The 26937-nt window shown below is 36.0% G+C and overlaps 1 protein-coding gene across 24 annotated transcripts in view; it reads right to left on the bottom strand.

Moving 5' to 3' along the window:
• TAF2 (TATA-box binding protein associated factor 2) overlaps positions 1-26937 on the bottom strand; it is a 92626-nt gene that overhangs the window by 37974 nt on the left and 27715 nt on the right. For 20 of the 24 annotated variants that reach the window (XM_081504837.1, XM_081504822.1, XM_081504827.1 and 17 more), the window contains exons 10-22: positions 25278-25363; positions 22198-22333; positions 19381-19535; positions 18686-18800; positions 18215-18324; positions 16606-16671; positions 14912-15164; positions 13167-13307; positions 10576-10686; positions 8502-8695; positions 7553-7692; positions 4871-4940; positions 1034-1143 (exon numbers count right to left, since the gene is read on the bottom strand). In XM_081504837.1, coding sequence (XP_081360963.1) covers positions 1034-1143; positions 4871-4940; positions 7553-7692; positions 8502-8695; positions 10576-10686; positions 13167-13307; positions 14912-15164; positions 16606-16671; positions 18215-18324; positions 18686-18800; positions 19381-19535; positions 22198-22333; positions 25278-25363 — 1687 coding nt within the window. The remainder of the gene's footprint in view (positions 1-1033; positions 1144-4870; positions 4941-7552; positions 7693-8501; positions 8696-10575; positions 10687-13166; positions 13308-14911; positions 15165-16605; positions 16672-18214; positions 18325-18685; positions 18801-19380; positions 19536-22197; positions 22334-25277; positions 25364-26937) is intronic. The other 4 variants (XM_081504834.1, XM_081504838.1, XM_081504817.1 and 1 more) reach the window with 1 other exon arrangement.

Below are 26937 nucleotides of genomic sequence, written 5' to 3'. Positions count from 1 at the left end.
AGAGAGAAGGTAAAGTGACACACTTATTACAATGAATACCCACTGCTCCCTCACCATCTATCTGTAGCAACTTATCTCTAAGCCAAACACTTTCAGTCTAGCTTTAGATTCAATTTTACATCAAAACCAATATTACAATTTCAACATATCAGAGACATAAGGGAAATTTTCTTTACATATATATTATAGTTACAACCCTACAGGAAAAGATTAGTAATTCAATTAAACAAAAATGTCAAAGAATATGAACAATTTACAAAATAGGAACTACAGATAGCTCACATATATGAGAAGTACTCAACATAATATCATTAGTATGTTAGTGTGACAACCTTTTTGAGCCCTTAATATGAACTAGTTACTGCATTTTACAAATAATAACTCATTTAATTTTCAGTTTGCAGAAGTTGCTATCATCATACCTCTACTTTAAAATGAGAAAATAATAGGCTTAGACAGGTCACACTGAGAGCAAGTCATTCAGCGGAGGTTTAATCCTCAGCAAACTGGTTTCAGAGCACATGCCTGGGAGCACTAACCGCCTCTTGACTTCACTCAAGTAATGTGAATTAAAACCATGACGATGAGATACCATGATCTCCAAGGTGCAGAATGCTAACATTATATACCACCCTGAAAAGGATACGTAAGTAACTGGTTACCTCTGGAAAAGGCCACTAGGAGGACTAGCAAAAAGAGAAAGAACACTTATTTTTTAACCCTCTGGAAGCTTCTGAAATAAAAATAACAGTAATACTGTGCAAGTTCATGTTTACAGCTCTTTTAACATTTGAGACACTTTCATTAAATTAGTATTTTTGTTTCCTCAACTACCCTGTGGAGCAAAGTGAGTGGCTATGCCCTTAGCAAATGTTATCACAGCCACCATTGAGAAGGTAAGTATGGTAAGTAGTCTCCTTAAAAAAAAATAAAATGAAAAAATTAACCATAGTTCTTTAAGTACTGAAAATCTGTTATACAATGAAAATACTCCAATAATAAAAAGCTTTTTTAAAAGCCTCTGCTCTCTTACCAGAATTCATAAGTTTCCAAAGTTGATCTACCAAAGCTTCATTGCATAAGGGAGACTCCATGCTCTTAGTAAAGGGTGGGTTTTTAGTCAACATATTTAGAATTTTATGTCTGAAAGATAAAAAGAAAAATTAAATTTTTGCTAACCGTGAAATAAAAACATTTGAAAACTATTTCAAGTTTCTCCATCTTATTTTATCACCTCTCTTCTTAGACTAAGAACTTTCTCAAACATTTAAAAATAATTCAACAGCTTTAAGTTTTTTTCTATATACAGTTGTCACTAGAGATAAAATCACTTTTCTTTAACATATGAATTAAGTTAAACATATATATGATTAGAAGGGGAAAATATATAATAATACATATATAATAACATATATAATATACATAACAACCACTTGCTTAATACATATTTAATTAACCATATACAAAGCATCATACTAAATGCTATACATACAGTGGCAAAAAAACGACAGTCTCTTTCTAAAATTTATTTTCCCATGGGGGAGACAGCAGCAAAAAAAAAAAAAAATTAGACTATAAAATTAATATTTATATACATGGGTAGTATGGATATACTTGGGTAAAGGAACAACTGTAGGATTTTGCAGACAATTATTACTTGATGAACCTAAACTAGAGCAGGGAATCAAGAAAGTGTCCTTACAGAAATGATGTTCAAACATAGCTCTAAAGCATAAAGGGGTAATTACAAGTAATTTGCTTCTTTTCCTCCAAATTTTAATGGTTTCAGCCCCCAAATTCTGTAGAGCTTTATCTAACTCTAGTGATCTATCTAAATCAGTAATCCTGATATATATATAAAAACAAAGAAAAATTTTTTAATGTTAAAAGAGAGAAATTTTTAAAATCTGTATTTTTTAAAAGAATTAATTCTTATTAAAGGCCATTTTCAGAGAAGGCAATGGCACCCCCCTCCAGTACTCTTGCCTGGAAAATCCCATGGACAGAAGAGCCTGGTAGGCTGCAGTCCATGGGGTCTCGAAGAGTTGGACATGACTGAGCGACTTCACTTTCACTTTTCACTTTCATGCATTGGAGAAGGAAATGGCAACCCACTCCAGTATTCTTGCCTGGAGAATCCCAGGGACGGGAGAGCCTGGTGGGCTGCCGTCTATGGGGTCGCACAGAGTCGGACACGACTGAAGTGACTTAGCAGCAGCAGCAGCAGCAGCAGCAGCAGCAGCAAAGGCCATTTTACTATTAGGAGTTTAAAAAATCAACCAAAAGCCATAAAAATAAAATGCTATATTTGAGGCAGGAGAGAGGAATGTCACTGATGTTGAGAGAGACAGGAATAGCAGAACTAGAAATGTTTGGCTATCTTTAAGACTAAGAATCCTATCCAATTAACAGCAGAATACAGCGGTTCTATATGATGGTTACTCAATGAGTTTAAATAATAGAACAGACTGGAGGTTGTCAGAGGCGGGGGTGGGGGTGGGGTGACATGGGTGAACGGGGTCAAAGGGTACAAATCTCCACTTATCTTATAAAATAGGTCATGGGGGGATAATGTATAGTATGGTGACTGTAGTTAGTAACACTATGTTGCATATTTGAAAGATGCTAAGAGAACACATCTTGAAAGTTCTTGTAAGAAAAAATACTTGTAATTGTGTATGGTAATGGATGTTAACCAAACTTATGATGGTGATCATTTTTCAAAATATACAAATAGAGAATCAATATGCTATACGCCTGAAACTGCCAATTATACCTCAATAGAGACAGACAGGGAAGGAGGGAGGAAAAGAGAAGGTAATGATGACAGAGAAAAGGACAAAGTATAAAAACCAGAGAGGGGAAAAACCCACAAAAAATATAGCAACTGATGTCCCAAGACACCAAATAACAAACATACAGCACCGCTAATGTGGTAACACTCCTATGCTGTGATCATTCACTGCCAGTAAAGCTGTTTAAAGACGTGCTGAAATTTTTTAAATATAACTATGAGCTAGATGTGGAGAAGGCAATGGCACCCCACTCCAGTACTCTTGCCTGGAAAATCCCATGGACGGAGGAGCCTGGTAGGCTGCAGTCCATGGGGTCGCTAAGGGTTCGGACACGACTGAGTGACTTCACTTTCACTTTTCACTCTCATGCACTGGAGAAGGAAATGGGAACCCACTCCAGTGTTCTTGCCTGGAGAATCCCAGGGACGGCAGAGCCTGGTGGGCTGCCGTCTATGGGGTCACACAGAGTCGGACACGACTGAAGTGACTTAGCAGAAGCAGCAGCATGAACTAGATGATATTAAGTAAAGCCTAAGAGGCTCCCTATTGGTGATATAAATAAACCGTATCAATTATGAAGTAAACATATCAAATATAATCATGAATATATCTTTAAATAGATTTTCAGTTCACAGTATAAATGTTCTTGAAACTTGAATATTAAAAGCTCCACAACATTTCAAAAGCAATCAGATTGTATAGTACCTAATTTAGAAATATAACTTCAAATATTATATAAAATGGTCTTCAAAATGCAGTTTTGAGATCTCAGAATATGTGTCTTAATGTTAGTTCTTGATGTGAATTGAAAACATAAATGAACACATGATAAGCTATGTTTATAATTTCTGTCCCTACTTGCTATCAGCAGCATCTTATAAACTTGCAAATGCATGAGCCCTACCAGAGAACAGACGAGGCTGGCTTCCTGACGACTCTCTTTCATGTAAATATGTACTTCAGAATGGGTGATTATGAGATTTTTGTCCATGTCAACCTGATCCTTCGTATATACATCAATCCAAGGACAAATTAAAATACAATTCAGATCACAAATCAAGAACCATGAAATAAAAACAGCAAAACTCTGTACAAAGAATATTTTTTAATAAGCATTGCTTAAAACACTGAAATATACAAGGTGACTTAAGCAGGAACCTACTACAACTAACCTCAAAAACAACTGTTGCTCAAAGATTTCTCCATTAGGGAGCTGAAAGCGCCTATGTATTCCTCACATCCAGATGTATTTCAGTGAGGTTAAAAGGCAGCAAGTATTTGTATGCCTTTTCAGAAGAAAATATCTGCCAAATGATGTGCAAACTTGAGCAAGACAATGCTTCTAGGTCTATGTTCTTGATTCTAGTTGGAATGGCTAAAATCTAAATTATTTTCCAGCTTTCAAATTTCATTTTATGAAAGTGAATAATTACAACAAATGAACACAAATTTGAGTCTATTAGGTGTAAAGAAAGGAAGACAGAAATAGTAAAAAATTTTAATCCTGTGCAAATACACTATAGATACTCTACTTTGCAAAAGAAAGCAGCAGAAATGAACAAAATGAAGAGAATACAAAAATGAAAATAGTTACCAAGTCAGGACTGGAATTTTATTTTCCCTTATTTTCTAAATTTTTAACAATGTTGTATTACATTTTTTGATTCTAAATCCATTTATTAAAAATCAGGGTTTTATATGAGCAAGAAAAGGAACAAATGGGATACACCAAAACACTGCTCTTACTTACTTTTAAAATAGAGTGTATCAATTGATAAAGAGGTTTTATGATTTTTTGATACATAAGAGATTTTCCCATGTGTATTAAAAAGGGTTACATAAGCTTTTCTTTACATCACAATAGAAATCATGTGTAAAATTCAGGGAATTAACTTAATAACAATATATCTTTTAAAGTATCTTTCCAAAGGCAAAACAAATAAAAACCGACATGAGTACCTGGATAAGGTACTCCTATGTTTTCAAAAATTAAGACTTAACTCCATGTAAAACTTTCTAAAATTACTTACTTCATGATTTATAAAAACAAAATATTATAGCACAAAAAAACTAACCTTACATAGGGTACAGGGTCATTCTGAATCATGTTAAGAAGCCACTGCAATTCTTCATAACTCCTGTCCACTGAAAATAAAAAGAAGGAAATGTATTTGTTGTTAATTATAACAAATTAAACAAGTGACAAACAAGGAGTTCACACTTAATATTTAGGACTCTGTCTCAGCCAGATTTCTAGTCAGAAATGAAGGATGTAGGCTATTTCTTACATTTTTAATGCAAGAGGCTACTTCGCAAATTTTACAAGTGTTGTGCTATCTATGCAGTCAAAACATAAAAAACAGGACCAAGAGCATATTTTCCACTAAGGCTCAAATCAATGGCAAATACAACATAAAACAAAACTGTAATTTATTAGAGCCCTAAATCAGACATGAATAACTCTAAATGGAAATGTGTTTAAATAGAATTGTGTTTCTAGATGCTCAAATCAAATTACAGAGAGGTTTGATAGTCAACAGTATCTCGATTAAATCACACAGTAAACTGCTGCTGCCCAAGTGGTTTCTTTCATTTAAGAGCAGTCTTAACTTTTCAATACAACATAAACAACAGCTGTAAAACTAGTACTATAAATATAATTAACTTTAACAAAATTCATTAGCTATTTTCATTTACCTTTTTAAAAAGTATTGTATTTATGATTTGAAAACTTTTATTTTCAGAATTTAATTTCTAGTATTTTTCATTCTTTTCCTCTTCTAGTGAACTGGACTTATGGTACACCTTTAAACATCTTTCAAGTAAATCATACTTACTAATTTAGAGTTCTTTTGGAAATCATAATATTAACATTCTACTTGATCTCAGGTAGTGCTAAGTTATGAAAACTTCCGCTGATGAGACAGTGAACATTATTTGTATACCCTGGCTGGGAGTAATGGCCTATTTACTGAATCTCAAAATTTCCAGATTTCACAAATTGGTAAAAGTCAAAATAAAACTGAAAACTGACACAGGATCACATTTTTTTCTTGCTAAGAAATATATGAAAAAACATTATCTTTAGCAGCATTCTTTGAAAGAAAGAAACTTTTAACCCTCAACAAAAAGGAAGAACAAATGACAGCGCTTGTTAAACTTGGGCCAACATGCATGAGACACACACTGTACTGCTCTCACCCTGTTACAATTTCTTTTGAGAAGCAATATTCCTACTGAAATTTACACACAAATGTAAGTATTTGAGTATATTTTCTTCTACTTAATATGTAAAATTTAAGCAATCCTCTCTTTCCACAGTTAGATAAGAAAGTACCATAACTTCTTTATTCCCCACATTTTAGTATCATCTGGAACTTTACATTTATACATTTCTTATATTTGCATATTATTTTTTAAGAACTATGTTTTGAAATTTGCATTAAATTTTACATGTTAACAAGTATTTAAGCTTAGCTCTTTATTTTACAGGCACAGATGCCTGGCATTTCACTGGGAATTTCATATCACACTTTCATCAATCTTGAGTTATTATTTTGGTTCACTTCCAGATCAGCTGAAAATTATCTTTGGGAAAAAATTTTTTCAGCACTCCATGGCATGCAGAACTTCCCCAACCAGGGTTGGAACCTGTGCCCCCTGCACTGAAAGCATGAATGGGGACCAGTGGGCCGCTGAGGAAGAACAGGAATTTTGTTTTTAAGAACAGACACATAGGAGACGGTCTTCTCAGTCTTCAAGGGTACATGAACACAGCTCAGCAGAGCAGAGAAGCTTCGACCATCGTTTTCCCTGAACATCACGTCGGCCTGTGCAGTCTTTTGAATTCTTCATACTCTGAAGACTTTATAGGCTACATTACTCTTCTGCCTTGTACAATAAATGGGTTCTGACACTTCTAGGAATAGTTAGAAATTTACAGACTTCCTTAATCTTAAAATTTTAAATTTCATCAGATTCTAGCTTAGGTCAGTCTCATTTACACTCTTTCAAAGTATCCTATCATTTCTTGGATAATAGGATATAATATATTCTATTGTTTTCTTCCACCTATTATTCTTCGTGACAATTTTTTTTTTTAATATTTTCATCTCCTTAACTTTCCCCTCTGTATTTCTGAAAATGTTCTGAATGTGTAATATTCCCTTATTCACTTTTTTCCTTCTTTTTTTTTTTAGCTTCACGAAGCCTTGCTTAACCCCCCTCCTGAGGTTCCCACTGACACCTCTTCCCCCTGCCCAATATTTATTTACTGGCTGTGCTGGGTCCTCGCTGAGGCATGGGAGCTCCAGCTTCCTGACCAGGGGTGGAAGCCAGGCCCACACACTGAGCGCACGGGGTCTCAGCCTCTGGACCACGGGGGAAGTCCCCCAACTTTTAGCTCTTCTTCGACTTTCAGAGAGAAAACTTTTGCCAGGTACAAAATGTTTTCTTGAATTCTTATATAATTAGAAATTTCTTCCAAGATATCTTGAAATAACATGTTAATTAAGGCTATAGAATGATACACAGACTTTTTGAAAAGACCAAAGGTATCTATCTATAATTTTCTTCTTTTCTCCCATTTACAAATTCTTATATGAATTCTGTATTTACCAAAAATTCTAAATCAGTGAGTTAAGAATTAAAAATCAAGATATTTGTATTGTACATACTATGAAAATCTTAATGACTAAATAGTAAATGGTAAGCAATTCTTTCTAAAATGATATGAGCATATATTTCTAAAGCATTACCTTTAGTGTAATCAACCACCGCTTCCAAAGCTGCTATTCTAATGTCCACAAAATGGCCATATTCTGCGTAAGATTTAAAAAGAGTTGGATCACTGGGCACATGTCCATTCTTCTGAAGCACTCGTATGGCTCTCAAACAACTACGAAAATAGCATTTATAGTTAAATACTTTTGTTAAAGTATTTTGAATTTAACTTATTTCCTAGGAATTTAAAATAATCTGTAACAATAAACTGAAAGGTTGATGTAATCCGAATCCTCTTTTTAATTTTTAACACTCAGTTTTTATAATGACTCTAAAAAACTCTATTAAAAGAAAACACATTTCACAACTTTGGAAATCCAATTTCAGGTATCATTATATTTATAACAGAAATACACTACAGGGAAATGTATTTAGCATAAAATATAACTTAAATAAAGTACTCTTTCTAAAAGTTTTAGTGATACAAATATATAGTTTATTCACTAACATATATGGAAAGCTAAGACTATTTATACTGCTGAATCAGTAAATCAATAATTTTTTAGCAAACTCCTAATGAAACAGATAAAACCTGTTGATAGTCATGTACAAAAAATTTGAGAGTAGCAAAAAATCTTAAAAGAAGCCTAACAATAGAGGGATGTTTAAACTATATCCAGTGGGATAAAAGCTTATGCAGATATCAAATATAATGCTTACGAATAATTTCTGATGACACGAGGAAGTGTTTATAAGTAGAATATAAAAATTATATATATAGGTATCAAAAATTAAAAATTGATATAGTTACCACAGGAAAAAACTTAGAAGACCTTCTCCAAAAGAGTAATAATTTACCCATGGATGGTAGACTCATATAAGATTTTTTTTTTACTTTATTTCTCTATTTTCTATGAAAATAAATTTCTCTAATAATTACAAAAACAAGTAACTTTAAGAAGCAAATATGAAGAATCATTATACCTGACAGTGATGGTGTGCCTGTAACTTGGAAGAAGTTTTTCCATATTCAAAAACCTAGTGATTTCTTCAAGAATGAGTCGCACATCCGGATTTAAGTTATCCAAAGTTCGAACTTCATTATTCACACTGACTGCAGGCGTAACAGAGTTTGCAAGGGCATCAATCATCTCTGCACGATAATAGTTATCTGAAAACTAAGCCAAGAAACAATTACGAGACGATGATAAATTTACACTTCTTTTCAAAAGTGAATGAAATAAAAAATAGTAACTTTAAAAACATAATTTATCTGCAAAGACAAGCAAGTTTTCAGGTAAGTATTCAACTCTGTCCTTTGGCACAGAGTCACACATTGGAAAAAACGAGTGAAAGAGATTTACTTAACACTAACACACTAGCTTACTTGATGAATGTTTACTACATGTAAGGCACTCTCATAGGAATCTAGCCAGACACCTCTAAAAGGAAGACCGCGGTTCACAAATTCTGCTGGTAATATAGTTTTGAATCAGCTATTTCCATGTTCCACTCTCATCTAAGACATCTATCTAACCAAGGGTCACCAGATATCTGAAGAAAGCATCAACATAAAGAGAGACCAGAACAAAGTGGGAAAAGCAGCTTGGAGGAAATTAGAGCATGCAAAGAAAAGAAAACCAGTAAAGGGAAAAAAATTCAAAAGTTATCATTAACACAGTCTGAGAAATAACCAATGATATGCCTTCCAACAGCATAATACATGTTTAAAAGAAAGAAATATGCAGGGGATCAGAATCAAAATTAAATTGGAATATAAAATTAAAAAAAAAACTTGAAATTTTGAGCAAAAAAGTTAAAAAATAGGAAAGAAAGCACAAAGAAGCTGGAGGGCTGGTGTAGAAGACATTAATAGGAGTTGTAGCAAAAGAAGCAGAGAAAATGGAGGAAACCACCCCCCAAAATGAACAAAAACTTCTAAATCCATATCCCAGTCAATTCCCAGAAGATTAATTTAATTGAAAGCAATCCAGGTGTGGCTTGATTTAAACTCAGCACATCAGATGTACTGGCCTAGAAATTTGAACATGGAGCAAGCAAATTAATTCTATCAGCAGGGCCATTTGTATTCAGATTACTTAAATAATGTTTGTAAGTTTTCTGCAAGTATATTTACAGTTCCATTGTTACTGTGGATAACTACTTTCTCTCCAGAAATCTGTGTATACATACTTCCACTTTGGCAGTAATAACCTAGCTGTTGACTTGCTGGATTTCCTCATTAGGCTGAAACCTCGAGGGCCCAGAGTCAGACTGTCATCTATGCAGCAGTGCTGGTTTTCCTGTCTGTCCTTGGCTGCAGTGTGCAGCATGTAGGTTCTTAGTGCCCCGGCCAGGTACTGAACCCGCACCCCCTGCAGTGGAGCTGTGGAGTCTTAACCACTGGACCTTCAGGGACGTCCCAAATATATGTTCACTTTAAACGAAATGTGAGGCGGCAACTACCATGTCTTCTTTTTCTATTTAACATGGTATATTGCCTAGCACAGCATATATTCTCAAAAACACTTGTCGATTGTTAGAATGATAACGAGTATGGTGAAATAACTTTTGAAGCATGGCATTCAATAGCTATTTACTAAATTGTGAATAAAACACACATTATGGTTAAAAAAAAAGAAAAGAGTCAAATTCATCAATGAACAAGTTTTCCAAGAGGAACTGTTTTCTGACACAAGAAAAAAGGAATAAGAATAAAATTGGGCTGTCAGACTTCACCAAAACAAACGTCAGCTGAGTTCCCCAAATTTGATGTACTACTCTCATTATATATTATAATAGGTATTATAATATATAACATTATATATTATAATAGGTATTATAATATATAACATTATATATTATAACAGGTATAAGGAACATTTAAAAATCAACTAATCTTGGTTTTCATCTACTGGTTATTATAATAAATCATATTTGTATGTTTCTATCTCTAGAAATTTCAAGTCCCAAGGACACAACAATGATTTCACAGTCTAAATATTTCTCTGGAAACAAAATATCACTGGCTAGTTTTATTAATACTAAAGTAACGTACCTTATTTTTTCTGTTGTCATTGTACTTGATTAAGTCTAAAATAAATGTTAAGACTTCTTTGGGACAAAGGTTGTGAACATCTCTCAATAAGGCCATTGCAACTGGCATAGTCTACAAAAAAAAAAATTTGTTTTCCATTTTCATCACTATAATTCAATGCAGTGCATGCTGAAAAAGGGCTGTTCTGGGGCTGCGACAGTATCTGGAGGGAGTCCAGGCACCCAGCCCCCCTGGTCCCTACCCCTCCCACGGGAACAGGTTCCAAACGTTCTAGCAAGAGCGCTCAGCAGGAACCGCAGGGGAGAGCCGCAGAACTGGAGGCGCTCGGCAGCCCGCCTGTTGGAACAGGGACATGTCATGTAAATCCAGCTCTGTGATTTACAGACAAAAAGGGATGTATGGGCTCTAGCACTGGACAGACCACTATTCAGTCCGCACTCCACTGCCCTCTGAGGTGGGCTATTTTAGCTAGCTGCTTGCTGAGCACACCACGGGTAGGGTTAACAGACACCGTGGCTAGAGGCATGTGGCGGACAGCAGAATTCAACTACTAGTCTCAAGAGACAGACTCTCCAGTACCACCTTGTTCTCGGCCTAAGGAAAAACGGTAAATTACCTGAAATCCAATTTCCCCCTTTCCAAATTTTCATAGACATCTTTTCTGAGGTAGAAGCCTCACCCACAGTGGTAACCTCTACTAGAACAACAGCAGAGTAAAGCTATTCCAACTCAAGGTAGAACCACAGACGACAGACATCACAGTCCCCAGTACAGAGAGATTTAGACTATTCTCTCTTCTGATCAAAGTAACTATTCCCTCTAAACTGGTGGACAAAAAGTTGCGTGGCTCCTCTGGTAGGTTGAAGGAGCAGAAGCAACAGGATGGTCAGTGTTACAATAGGTATTGCCAATGCTGTAAGAACTGAGGGAAAAATTCTGTTTCACAGAAATAGGACTTAAATTTAAGTACGAATCTTCATTCTTTTTTCTGGCACTACAAGTATTATGTAGAAGATGAACTGGTCTGAAAGCACCGCTTCTCCAATTTTTTTGACTGCAAACCACACTAAGAAGTATGTTTACATCCCAACTGAACACACACACACACACACACAATCACATATACAAACGAAAACATAAAACCGAAACAACTTATACCTACTCCTATTACATGTGTTGCATTCTGATACTGCCTATTGTTTTATTTAAAAACAAAAACAAACTTACAAACTGATTTCATGACTGCCTTCCTAATGGCTCACAACTCTCAATCTGCACACTGATCTAAGGCAGACAGAAGAACAAGGGCACAGCAAAGGGGACGTGCTCGACAGGCATGGAAATTAACTTGCTTCCAGGCCATACGTTAGTGAAACGGCAGTAAGCAGAGAGCTGAGCAACACGTTCAAGGACTATAAAATGCTCAGCTGTTAAAAATAACAGAATGCCTCAGACTTCTTTGATCACATCAACACTGGCTTTCCTCAAACCCAGATCTCCTGAGTCTGCTCTGCTGATGACATCCACTATAAATGTGTCACAACTTCCTCTCTCAAACCGAGTCTCAGCATGGCTGGGTAATCCTTTCACATTTCCCTCCTTCACACACAAATTGCACCTTGCTTAACATCCCCCTCAACACCTACCAATTCACTTAATCTGGTTTCTACCTGCCTCAGAAAATGGGATGTTTTTATCTTTTCTATTTGTCCTGCCCACTACTAACCCCTTCAGAATTCGCTCTATCTTGTTTTTTTTCGTATTGACTTGCTTCCACTTGAAATTTCATCTCTCCTCCACTGGTTCTTTTCTCTGTGCCCAACATGCCTCAAGCTTTTTCTCCCTCTACACAAAATAAAACCTAAAATGCCCTTTCTCAGCCTTGCTTTATCCTTAACATGTTTCCTTTTCTCATACTCTTCAACTTTACTCCTTCTAGTTCAATCTAGTTAATTTCTGCCTTCATTATTATTAAATTACTCAAAATATTTTACAAGTGATTTCCAAGTTGCCCAAACACTGACCACCCTGCCAACCCCACATCACTTCCTACAACAGTGACTTCATCACACCACCACTTTTTAAATTACCATTTATAAACAACTTACTATGTGATAAAAATATAGTGTAAAACCCTTCATATGCTTGATATTCTTTAATTCTAAAAAAGATAAAACTTTACAATTGACTAAACCAAGGCTTAGAGTTAAAAGACTTGTCCTCTTGCAAACTGCTGGTGAGTGGCAGAGCTGTGTGCCGTGCCACCTCTGACCCGGAAACGCCGTCCATGCTCGACGGGGATGGCCATCAGAAGGGCTGTCGCGTGCTTCCGTCCCCCAGGGGACCAAGCGAGAAGTCCCATTACCCGTCTCTGCGGACTTCAGTGTTAATGTGGACAGTGAGCCACTTGCCCACAGCTCATAAAACCAGAGAACAACCAAGACTTTGGGAAGCAGTTTAGAAGCAAGAAGAGAACAAGGACAAAATAATTTGTAAGAAAGTTAATAATATTCGAAGAGTCCCCAAGGTCAACGAATATATACTGATATTGGCATAAAATAATTATAAGAAAACTAGAAGGGAAACTGTACCTTCTGTAGAAAGTAACTTTGAAAGCTCATAAAGTTGTTTGTTTTCACAATGTTTGGACAAGTTTTACAACAAAACATCCTAGTAAAGAGTGACTTCATGGCTGGTGGTCCTGTCCATGTGCTCACCATTGAATTTGCAATCTGCAAATAATTAGACAATGGAATAATTTCCGTCACCACAGCAAATGTATTTTTAAATAAATAAAATAGCTTTCTGAAAGTTATCAATATATTGGATTCATTTCCAAGGATTTCAATTCTTAAAACTTTAATATATTTCAGTGTCTCACTATCATTTCTAAGAAAATATATAAACTCACCCCTCCTAAAATTCTATGTACACGTGTAACTATTTTCTACTAGTTAATCTCTAAATTAGAGCATTCTTTTTATGTTTTAAGAAATCTTGTTTGCAAAGACTTCTAAGTTTGTCCATTTAGGGAGATGAGTTCTAATATTCTAAATTTATCAGGTAGAAACATCACCACGGATTTTAAATAAGGCTTTTAATTCTACCCTAACTGAAAAATAAGGCAAATACGGTCCTACCACTTAAGTATGTTAAGAACACATTACAGAGAAAATACACCTTGTTATTGATACTTTGGAAGTGAAAGTTTGCTCAGTCGTGTTTGACTCTTTGTGATCGCATGGACTGCAGCCTGCCAGGCTCCTCTGTCCTTGGAATTCTCCAGGTCAGAATACTGGAGTGGGTAGCCTTTCCCTTCTCCAGGGGGTCATCCCAACCCAGGGATTGAACCCAGATCTCCTGCACTGCAGGCAGATTCTTTAGCATCTGAGGCACCAAGAAAGCTAATTTAAGTGTGTATAAAAATCAAGGCTGAAAATAATGAAATTATAATTAATTTTAAATAACACAGGCTATAATTTTACGGATTTGCTAAGGATTTAGCATGCAAGAATCATAAGAACTTTACAGAAGCAATAAAATTACACCCTCAGCAGATGATTATCAAAGAAAATCACATTTTCCCTTATATATCTGAGTAGATAAAGCAGTCTAACTACTATTTACCATTAAAGGTGAAACAAATAAAATCATTATAATCTGCTGAAATACTGGACAAGTGGATATAGCAGTGAGGAAAGCAAGAGAGTCAATATATGGGAATGAACTTATCATCAAGATGCCTTTAAAGACCTAAAACCCAGTATTTCCGGTCAAATATCTGTCAGTGCTTTTTGATTTTCACTTGTTCTATCATCAAATGTGTCTTTCTTTCTTTCTTTTTTTTTTGGTATCTAAAGAAAAATATTTACTTTTCTTAATAAATTAACTTTTGTAGAATGTTAAATGATAGAATCTATCATTTTAAATTCCATATCCCTATACTGAATACTAAGCTCTAACCAACAAGAAATGGCTACCACAGTGGGATAAATTAATACATGAATTAATTTCATGTACCATAAGGTAAAACATCACTCAAACCAAGGAAATGCTTACGTTCTTTAACAATGTGCATGGCAATTCAAAAAAATGGGGAAAATTTTCTTTGGTTTTAAAACCTGACTTTCAGTTTGACAGTCACAAAACTTTAGTGCACAATTTATTTTCAGGTCAAAACATGTTTGTTTCATATCAGCCTTGTTAAAAGAATGTGGCAAAAGAGACCAATCACACCAAGTCAAATGAGGGACTACAGAGGAGTTTGATTTCTCTTCAGGGCTGTTTTTATCATGCACTAGCCATCTTATTTTCTTTCCAGTGTACATAATCGCACCTTTGCAAGGCAGAAGCAAGCGGACATCCTCACTCGGTAGAAACACTGCTCTTGTTCTAGTATGTCTGTGAGGGCGAGCCGAGACGCTGGAGTGGGGAACTTCTCCAAGGCCGAGATGGACTCCTGCTGGGCGACCACGTCCCTCTCGTAGCGGAGCTGGTACTGCCACATGAAGTCCGCCTGCTCAAATTCCACCTTCCTCAGCACAGACATGTCCGGGTCGATCCTGATCCACAGCAGAGGAGAGTCGGCACTGAAAGAAAACAGCAGTTTCTTTTTCTTTTTTTCCACTTCATATATTTATAAAATAAAAACACAGCATTTATTAAGCAGATTTTCTTCTCCATGCAGTATTCAAAACTGCCTGGAGTTTTACTATAGTTGTTTTTTTAAAAAAAAAATCACACCGACAACTTTCTCATTATATTTAATAAGAATTCCAAGTTTTATATGTCTAACCTATATTAATCTTGCTGAAACAAAAAAATCCACCTGAAGTAATAATTTGGGGACTTTATTAGTGATTACACAGTGTGAAAAGGGAAAATGGGACCAAATTTCTTCATTTTATTTCCTAAAACTTAACACTTGACATTGGTTACAAATGCCACTCTTTATTAGAAATCAATCTGTGACTAAACTTACTTCTTATTAATTTACTAAATTAACTTGTTCCATTGACTTTCAATATTTTTTTAAAATGCTAGTCTCATGATGATCGTTATCAAATAGAAAGTCCTGAAATCATAGTTCAGAGACACAGCACAAATTTATCCTCAGGTATTTCTCAGAGTCACAAACACAGTTTTAAAAAAACTAGTCTCTTTTAACAAAAGAACGGCACTTGAAATATTAATACAATTCAATAAATACTACTGGGTACTTAATATAGGTGAGACACTTGATATGAAAAGATTATATAAGCTGTGTAATAAATAGCAGTGATATTTGGTACCCAAGTTAGTAAACAATTACAGATATTTTATATTTTTATAAAGTATTTATATTTTTATAAAATACATAGGCATTAAAAAAAATACACAGGCACAATATGGATGGGCAAAATAAAGTTTGAGCTACATTATATTTAAAAATAAAATGCTGTCAATCAGTAAATATCACAAAATTTATAATGATATTTAAGTTGCATTTTGCAAACAAAGGAGGCCTCAAAGTGCCCTGAGGCTCTGTCCAAAAACAGAGAAAACCAGTATCATCTGAGAGTTCACTGGAAATGCAAGTTGTCAGGACTCACAAGTGAAATGCTGGGTCAGAAAGTAAATTCTACGGAGGCCCGCAAGGACGGTACATGCGCTCCAGTGTGAGAAGCACCGCTCTGGAGGCCCCCAAAGACGGTACATGCGCTCCAGCGTGAGAAGCACCGCTCTGGAGGCCCCCAAAGACGGTACGTGCGCTCCGGCGTGAGAAGCACCGCTCTGGAGACCACCGGGGAGGCAAGAAAGCTAATTCGAGGCCATTGCCCTGAATTTTATCTGGGCCAGGCTAGACTTACTGTTCTCTCTTTGATTAATTATAATTTTATGTTCGATCTGTTATCAACATAAGGTTTCTTTTGCCTTTTGAAAGTTTTAAAGGCACCAATTTCAGGATATTTACACACTTTTAGATGTATATTCCAGGACAAATGAGAATGCAGAAAACACTGTATCTTTGACTTTAAGTAACTAACTCACTCCATTGCAGAAAGATCCATGTCAACTTCTTCCCCATTCATCAGTGGAATTTTTTTCTTCTTATTCCTACATTTAACGAAAAGTAAGTTTGAAAATTCTGACATTTCCAATTTTGACAAGAGATAAAGAGCAGCTCAAGTCCAAGTTAAGAATCGTGCGTAGTGCTGAAAGATATTCTAAGGGGGAAGAGATGGAAAATATAATGGAATTTAAACACAACAAAACCGATCTACTTTGAAACTGAAGAGAATGAAGTAAATGATATTAAAAGGTCTTCCTGATCAATGTTTAACAAAAGTCAGAAACATCTAATTAAATGTCAACTTAAAACATACACATATTTCCAAGAACTGGTACCTGGAAATTTCATATAAGAAGATAAGAGATCTACCAATAAAGAAATGCTTTATTAAAAAAAACAACAACACAGGCCTGAACTGAGAAATGAATAATTCTGAACATGTACTGTACATGCAAGGTGCTGTCCTACATGAAATGAAGTAAGAAGGTACCTACAAAACATCCTCACAGTACGAATTAACATGCATAATTAATATGGTCAAGATTTACGATGAGCCAAAACAAAAGCAACCGCCTCCATGCAAATTACTCCTGAATCATTAACTCTTCTGAACACTACCCTAAATGCATGGTCACGTGAGGGCAAACACAAACGGGAACAGAGAGCACAGTCTTGTGTTCCTCAGGCCAAATAATAAGCAGGTGACGCACTGTTATTACAGAGAAAACAAAGGAAATGTGATGCAAAGGGTAGCAATCAGATGCTCCCAGTGTCAGAGGTGGACAGAACAAAAAGAAGAAGGATCTCCTTTGAACTAAGAAAGAATTTTCACAGAGAATGATTACAGGGAGATTTTAGAATCAAGTTCTCTAAAGGACTCAAAATCAACCGACATGCCTGTCTGTTTGAGATGACCTAAGTGCAGTCATGAGTAAAAAACTTTTGTTCCTCAAATTCTGACACTGCTACACACTCCTCCAGCAAACAACAAAAATGTTCTCATTTTTCACTAGTCAGAGTATGTGTTAATGGCTGAGTTAAAAAAAAAAAGTGGTAAAGAAAAAGCATATTAAATAAAAGATGAACTATTGCTGGCAACGTGCCTCAGAAAGACATCGAGGTTGTTCAAGGTCACGGTGACATGGAGAAAAGGGAGAGTAAAGCAGACACAGGGAGAGAAGGCAGGGGCTTTTTCACGACATATGGACCCAGCTCCTTTCTTCAGAGTCAACGTTCGTCTCCCCCAAACTTTCTGCAGCTGTTAGCCCAATGAGATCAGTAAGAACAACCCTAAGCAATCTCTCCTGAAGGTTTCCCAGCTCCCCAAAATCAACTTCCATTCCACCTCCCCCTGTTCCTACAAAATAAGGATTCTCATACTTAAACTTAAAAAATAATTGTTTAATTTTAAGGATAAAAATGTTGTCAAGAATAGAAACTGGATAAAGAATCTGGTAATACTAACTTGAAGTAAAATGGAAAAAAAAAGAAAAAAAAAGTAAAATGGAGAAAAAAGATACTAGATAACACGTTCTCTACCTAAAAAACTAGATATACACTACGGTTTTTATTTTGGACAGTGCCTACCTTCTGCTTTTGGAATGGCAAGGTATGTCATGTTTAAGACTGTTTTCTTCAATTTGCAACGTGTGGTTGAAGGATCCATCTAACTCCTGCACTGTTACCTTCAGTGGTCCCTTTAAAAAGAAACACACTGTTTAAAGATAGTGCTAGGAAAAGAAAAAAAACAAATCACATGTGTTCTTACATGTAAGGAATATTCGCCAAGATGTTAAACAACACTGTATAAGACTTGCATGTGGAGACACAGAAAGGCAGCTGGTGCCAGAGGAGGGGGCCTGGGAGACTCTGTCTCCCCCGAGATCTCTGTAAGTAGCCCCTCCTTCCCTTCACCGACACTGGGTGTTTGCCCAGTTTCAGTCTCTGCAAACGAAATCTCATTATGAAAGTTCCAACCAGCTCCTCACCCATAAGCCCTTCCTTTATTTAAACTGGGCAGAAAACAGTGCAGAAAGGCCACTGGGAAAAAAAACTTACCACGTATTTCTGGGTCCCAGGAGACGTATAATCTTGTTTTATTTCCAATTCCAAGACATTTCGCTTTCTATTAAAGGCAAAACTTCCGTAAAATTTTACCACTCCGCTCTGGTCTCTGAAGAACTGTAAAGGAATCTTTGCATACTGGAATAAACATGTACTAAACAAAATAAATTATTCATTAGGGTAGTAATAATTTTCAAACACATTCCCACCAGTTCAAAGCTTGAGAGCATACTCCACTGTAAACCAGGTGGCAAAGCATTCAAAGAAGCAAAGCCACTTTACAGGGTTATTAATATAGAAAGTGCTTTGAAATGAAAAAATGTAACAACTGAAAAGTTCCAAGATAGCATGCAAGCTGTGTCAACCTCCAGCCACATCTAGAAGTCATCAGACCACTGCATCTTACGAGCAACCCTACAGGCCTGTCTGGTGGGTTATTTACCTCCCTTCTCATCAAGCCTACTGCTGCACTCACACACTGAAAGGTACTTGAAAGTAAGCTAACCTTTACGAGTACAGATGTGCATGGGCGTGTGCACCTCAGTGACGCGTCGGCACCTCAGAGATGATTCACGGCTCCTGGTAACATCTACCATTATCTGCCTCCTTTCACCCCCCAAAGCTCTTCCTTCTTCCCCTTTATACGAATAACCTTCCCTCCTTCACTCAACTACTACTGAAAAGGATACACCCACTGCTTTATTAAAGGCTGGATGTCTTTGCCAGAGACGTTCGAGATGGATTTCAAAAATCCAGATGTGGAAACCAACATTTGACTCCACATATGTGACTGGAACTTCTGAGATGAAGCAGTACTAGCCAAACTTAGCAGTTTATTGAAAACCTGTAAGAAAGTTTCATTTAGTGTGTCTGTGTAACATAATTATACATCGCTTTCAATTCTGTACTATTTCCACTTTGCAATGTAAGTTTATTACAGACAACCATAGAAGACAACAATTTCACATCTTACTTCATAGACTGTTTTAGTTAAAAACTATGATCAGTAAAGCATGAAAAGATTTAAACAGCTAGACCACAAAACTATTCTTCTCAACATAACTGAACTTCAATGATGTCCTGGCCAGACAATGATGCTGCGTCTTTAGGAACTATAGTAATGTACTGTGCCATGAGCTTTAAGAAGCTGAGAATGCTTGTGTGGATTTACACCACTCTAGAAGTGGAATGGCTCTTCACAAACCATCTCTCACTTGATATTTTTGTTCTTCAAAGGCAAGGTGAAGGATAGAGGATTCAAGAAACTTAATTTTAAGGCAAAATTAAAAGGCTTTTTCAAAAAGATTACTCAAAAGTTATTCTTCATTTACCTCTAAGAATATCATCAATGGAAAAAAAAATGGCTAAGCATTTATAATACAAGTGGCTTCCATGACCTCAACTAGAACATCTCAGTGAGTTCCATCAAAACATGCTTAAACATAAGGGAGAACTTAGCAACAGAAAAAATAAACATCTTTTAGATAAATTTGCTTTTTTTTGCTGAAAATATCTCTAAATGGCACTTCATCTTTAACATTCTAAATTATGCCAAACACAAAATCCTAGCATAAGTAGGTTTTACTTTTAACCTCACATTTTAATTTTATCTTCATAAAAATCCTGCATTGCGTGGATCAAGTATTGATACCCACTCTACATCTGGGGAAACACAAAAAGAACAGGTTAACTGGCAGAAAAACAGAAAATACAGACCAATGGAACAAGATAGAAAGCCCAGAAATAAACCCATGAACCTATGGGTACCTTATTTTTGACAAAGGAGGCAAGAATATACAAGGGGCCAAAGACAGCCTCTTCAATAAATGATGTTGGGGAAAACTGGACAGCTACATGTAAAAGAATGAAATTAGAGCACTTCCTAACACCAGACACAAAGATAAACTCAAAATGGATTAAAGACCTAAATGTAAGACCAGAAACTATAAAACTCTTAGAGGAACACATAGCCAGAACACTCGATGACATAAATCAAAGCAAGATCCCCTATGACTCACCTCCTAGAGTAACGGAAATAAAAACAAAAGTAACCAAGTGGGACCTGATTCAAGTTAAAAGCTTTTGCACAGCAAAGGAAACTATAAGCAAGGTGAGACAACCCTCAGAATGGCAGAAAATAATAGCAAATGAAACAGCTGAAAAAGGATTAATTTCCAAAGTATACAAGCAGCTCATACACGGTAAAGCGTCTGCCTACAATGTGAGAAACCCGGGTTCAATCCCTGGGTCGGGAAGATCTCCTGGAGAAGGAAATGGCAACCCACTCCAATATTCTTGCCTGGAAAATCCCATGGTCAGAGAAGCCTGGTGGGCTACAGTCCATGGGGTCGCAAAGAGTCGGACACGACTTTACTTTCACACAACTTAATACCAGAAAAACAAACCACCCAATCAAAAAGTGGGAAAAAGACCTAAACAGACATTTCTCCAAAGAAGACATACAGATGGCTAACAAACACATGAAAAGATGCTCAACATCACTCCTAATTAGAAAAATGCAAATCAAAACTACAATGAGGTATCACCTCACACGGGTCAGAATGGCCCTCATCAAAAAGTCTACAGACAATAAATGCTGCAAAGGGTGTGGAGGAAAGGGAACACTCTTGCACTGTTGGTGGGAATGTAAAATGATACAGCCACTATGGAAGATGGTATGGGGATTCCTTAAAAAACTAGGAATAAAACCACCATATGACCCAGCAATCCCACTCCTAGGCATGTACCCTGAGGAAACCAAAATTGAAAGAGACTACACTGTATCCCATTGTTCACTGCAGCACTATTTACAATAGCTAGAACGTGGAAGCACCTAGCTGTCCATCAGATGAATGGATAAAGTTGTGGTACATACACACAATGGGATCTTACTCAGTCATAAAAAGGAATGCCTTTGAGTCAGTTCTAATGAGATGGATGAACCCAGAACCTATCATACAGAGTGAAGTCAGAAAGAGAAAGATAAATCTTGTATTCCAACGCATATGTACGGAATCTAGAAAAACGGTACTGAAGAATTTATTTACAGGGCAGCAATGAGAAACAGACATGGAGAATAGACTTACGGACATGGGGAGAGGGGAGGAGAGGGTGAGATGTATGGAGAGAGGAACATGGAAACTTACATTACCGTATGTAAGATAGATAGCCAACGGGAATTTGCTGTTGCCTATCAAACAGGGGCTCTGTATCACCTAGAGGGGTGGGATGGGGCGGGAGATGGGAGGGAGGTTCAAGAGGGAAGGGATGTATGTATACCTATGAATGATTCATGTTGAGGTTTGACAGAAAACAGCAAAATTCTGTAAAGCAATTATCCTTCAAGAAATAAATTAAAAAAAAAAAAGCTGGACAAACAGCTAATTACTAACTGAACTCCAGCTATAAAGCCAGATGCCCTGATTTCTATTCTCCAGAATAGTATTCGGATTATATGCATATAGAGCAGATCTTTCTTTACAATTATTAAGTTCTTTAATACTTACTTGCAACATAAATTCCATACTGATCCTATTTTCAATCAGTCTCATCACAAGGTGAGCTTTACACTGAAACATAGTGTAGTATTCCCAGGAGAGCGTATGCGGATGCTTTATGGAGAAGTGTAGATGCGACGCTGGGCTAAGAAAACAGATTTTCTTAGTGTAACAAATCTGAATGAAATAAATAATAAATTTCATGGCTACATCAAGACACTAAGTCAAAAACCTCACAGGAATACCTGAGAAATTTCCTTAGTATGAGACCAACGAAGACTAGGAAACATCTAAAAATAAACTTAACTATAAATAAATTATAAAGTTTTATGAAAGGACATAAAGGAAAATTTGAATAAACGGAAACATCTCCTAGGCAGGAAGACACCCAGTGTAAATAATTCAATGCTCTCCAAATTCATTCATACAATCAATGCAATTCCAATCAATATCCCCACGTTAAAGCATACACAAAAAACCACTCAAGATGGATCATATATCTAAAACAAAAACAATGATAAAAGTACTAGAAAAAAATAAAGGAAAAAATTTTCTTTTCATAATTTTGGGATAGGAAAAACCTTCATAAGGAAAAATATAAAATCCAGAGGACATGAAGACCAGATTAACCATGTAAAAATGGAACATTCTGATATGATGAAAGAGGTTATCAGTAAAAGAAAGGCACAGTCGGCAGAAGAGATTCCCAACATACATGAAAATTAAGTGTTTACACTTTGTTACTATTTCAAATAATGCTACAGTGACTATCTTTTAATACATATGCAAGTACTTCTCTATGGCAAATATCTAGAAGAATAACTTCTATATGATAACAGAAATTGAACAGCTGAAATCTAAAAATTACCCATTTTAGAATTTCAATTGGTACCAACAAATTACCCTTCAAAATTAGTGTTACCAAATTATTCTCTCACAATCAATATGTAAGAATAGTCATTACACTTCCTTAAAAAATACAGCATATTGAAATTTAAAATATTTGTTAAATTGATATTTGAAAAATGACTTTTAAACTTCACTTATTACTTCTGAGCTTATGCACAGCAATATGAAAAAGGTGACATAAACTCCAAGGTATAATGGAATACTATATACAACATGCAAACAGAACAAAGTAAATTCATGTATGGCTTCCCAGGTGGCTCAGAGGTAAAAAATCCACCTGCCAATGCAGGAAAAGTGGGTTCAATCCCTGGTCCAGAAGACCCCCTGGAGAAGGAAATGGCAACCCACCAGGATTCTTGCCTTGGAGAACCCCATGGAGCCTGGTGTGTTATAGTCCATGGGATAGCAAAGCATCAGACACAACTAAGCCCCTGGGCAACAACAAAAACTAATGTACAGCCCCATGGAATGCCTGCCAAAATACAGGTATGATTAATTTTTTTAAAAAAGAAAAGTATACAGTAATATGCATAATTAAATTATATTTTGTGACTACCATATACACATAAAAGCCAAAAAAAAAAAAAAAAAAGAGGTCTGGAGGACAATATACCAAATTTATAATCACAGTTATCTCCAAGGAAAGGAAGTGGTAGGAGTGAGACGTGGTAAAAGAGGGCTAAACAGGATCTTTTCCTTTTTACTCCACAAGCTTCTCAATTGTACTGTTTTGAATCTCCTCAAAGAGCATGCATTCATCTGCTACTTTTATATATAAATTTTGAAAATCAAACGTACAGAAAGAACTAAATAAATGGGCAGAACAACGTAAAAACATTCAGTGTAAATAATATTTGCACAGAATGGGAAGGCTCTAAATACATGCCAGGAAATTGCCAAATAGCAGGCGGTCAAGAGAAGAAAGTGAAAGGAACTAACATTTGAATGAGTGCATACTATGTTTAAAGCTTTATCTCAAGTAACCCTTGCAACCAGTATGATTAAGGCAGATCATCACTGTTTGACACATTAAAATACACACACTTAGAAAGGCTATACAATTTTCTTAGCTCACAAAAACCAGTAACTATAAAAATCCAAGTTTCTCTAACTCCAAATTCCTATGCCTTACCACTGACTTAATCTTTTCTCAGTGACCATGCTTCAACAAAAGAAAAGACTACTGGTGAACAAATTCCAGTTTCTTAACCTTTGTTGTACTTTTAGACACTTGGGTAGCCTCCTTAATCCTACAGACCACAAGAGAAAAACTGCTTTTAAATGCACAGAAAATATACAAGTTTACAAAGGAAACCAATTACAATGAAATACAGCTATCAAAATATTTTTTAAAACTATGACATTACCAGTATATGTGCAAGTTTACTAATGCATTAAATAACAAGATCTAGCAGTGGTCTACTGTTGCAATTCTAACGTAACGAGTGTAAAACATATCTCAAGATATCTGTTAACAATTAAAATGTGATAGGAAGATATCCATGATTCCTACTATTAGCAAAGTCACAGCATTGTCTGTTATCTACATTTATAATTAAACGAAACATAAAATTTCAGATAACAGTTAGTAAAAAAACAGAAAAAATTTCCCATTCAATTCAGTTCATATTCCGTTAGGGAATTTATGGATCCAAGGACAAATAATAATTCCTGCTAGCACCATTATGTTGCTATAAATGGCTATTTCCTTTACAGTGACTTAAGAAACAGAAAAAAGAGAAGGAAATAAAAGGGAAGAGTAAGTAAATGTCTAGATAGTAGGCCATTTAGATAAACAGGTATAGATAGGCTGTGTTGATGATGAAACCATCTACTTAGACTTAAAAAATTAATCAGTGATACATAAGTAAAATACTTGCTTCCATTATTTTTAAATTTCTATGAGAATAGTATGATATACTAATATTAGCATTAGGAAATTAACATGAAAAAGAAAAAAAGCATTGTCTTTTTAAAGTTTTTTTTTTTTAATGTTTAAATCCATCTATAGCCACCACATACAATAGTTATGAAAGGAGTAATGAGAATATTACCAGTATCCGTGGTCTCAGGATAGACGACTTCTGTGGCCTGTATGGGCCTCAATACACACAAAAGTGATTCTAAGACTAACCTCATAAAGCAAGATTTGTAATATCATCTCTGAACAATAAACATACTTATCCTTCTCTTTTCCTCCACCAAATATGGGATGTAATAAAACTCCACCAGTTTTTAGTTCATACGCCACTATTTTGTCCAGCTCCTAAGGATGTAAAAACAGAGGCCAGTGAAAAAGTATTTTACATATTAAATTTTAGAACTTAACTGTGATTTCTAATTTCCTGGAATCAGAATGCAAATTTCCAAAAGTACATGAAATGTATCTGGAGAGTAGTTATGTTCTCATAAACAAAGCAGACTACACAGCTGGCTGAGTGACGGAGCCAAACAGCCATCTCTCCTGTGGGACCTCAGGGCTGGCCGGCAGCCCAGCAACTTTTCCTGGTAGCTCTTCCCAACCTCTCTGACCTGTTCTCCAAGTTTCTCTCTTCCTTCTCTGTATTTTGCTTCTGGTGGAAGATTTAAGCAAGTAAAACAAATAGGGATAAAATTATGTCAGGAATCTATAATTTTAAAACTCTACTTTTCTCTAATATGACACAGGTCAAAATTAAAAAAAAAAGTTTCAGTGGCAAAAAGAGACAGTATAACTGTGCTGAAAATTCATGACTGGTTCAAAGAGTATACAAGCAGTACAGAGAAGTGGCAAAGATCACAGTGAAGTAGTGAAAGGCCAGGTGTGAAGCCTGGCTAGTTACTCACTAGCTGTGTGACTTTAGCCAAATAACTTCGCTGTGTCTCAGTTTCCTTACCTGTAAAATGCAGATGATGCCAGAGCAGTTAGGAGGGTAAGACGGTCATTTTTTATGAGCCGCTGTAGCAGCACCTGGGATCCAGGAGTGCTGTGTGTCACATTCCCCCTTGGTTCACAGTTTTGAACTCAAAAATGCACTTGTCCAGTGCTAGATATGTGGATTCTTTCATAATTCTCAGTGTTTGAAATTTTTCACAATTACTTTTTAACTTACTTGAGTTTAGGTTTAGATGACCAAGGTATATAAAATGAGAAAAGAGGGAGGATAAAAAGGGTCTGTCTAATGAGGCTATTAAAGGCTAAAATTTTTCCGACTGAGAAGGGAAAAAATAAACATGATAATAAAATGCATATGAACAGAATGGGCTGGGCAAAATACAACTGATTTTTTCTGGTTTAGCCAAAATCTTTAAATAATGGGAAAAGATGCGAAAATGACAGAGAACATAAATGTGCTGCAGGACTAGCCAACGCACAGTGACTACCTCCTGTGACCTGGGTACTAGGCACACTACACGTGGGATGTCTCTTGTCCCTGTCCACGGTGTAGATGCTACTACTACTTACTCTCCTGATACAAGAGGCTTGGAAAGATTAACCAAAATCATAACGCTTGGGAGTGAATAAAAGCAAAATGAAAAGCAAACTGACTCCAGAATCTGGGTTCTAAGTCTAAACAAATTTAGAAAGCACAGCTCCACTGTCCATGGAATTTTCCAGGCAAGGATACTGGAGTGGGTTGCCATTTTCTACTTCAGGGGATCTTCCTGACCCAGGGATTGAACCTGCATTGCTTGTGTCTCGGGCACTGGCAAGAGGATTCTTTACCACTAGCACCACTTGGCAAGCCCTTAGAAATTACATTAAAGCCACAGAATTATATTAAAAATAGTTACTATGAGGAACAGGAATATATCTAACAGCTGAATTGATGTTTAAGGAGCTTAAATATTCTCATTCTT

The sequence above is a fragment of the Giraffa tippelskirchi genome, chromosome 6 (assembly GCF_054371585.1).
Source record: "Giraffa tippelskirchi isolate mGirTip1 chromosome 6, T2T-mGirTip1v1.2.pri, whole genome shotgun sequence".
NCBI lineage: Eukaryota > Metazoa > Chordata > Mammalia > Artiodactyla > Giraffidae > Giraffa > Giraffa tippelskirchi.
This window is presented reverse-complemented; position numbering and strand designations above follow the sequence as displayed.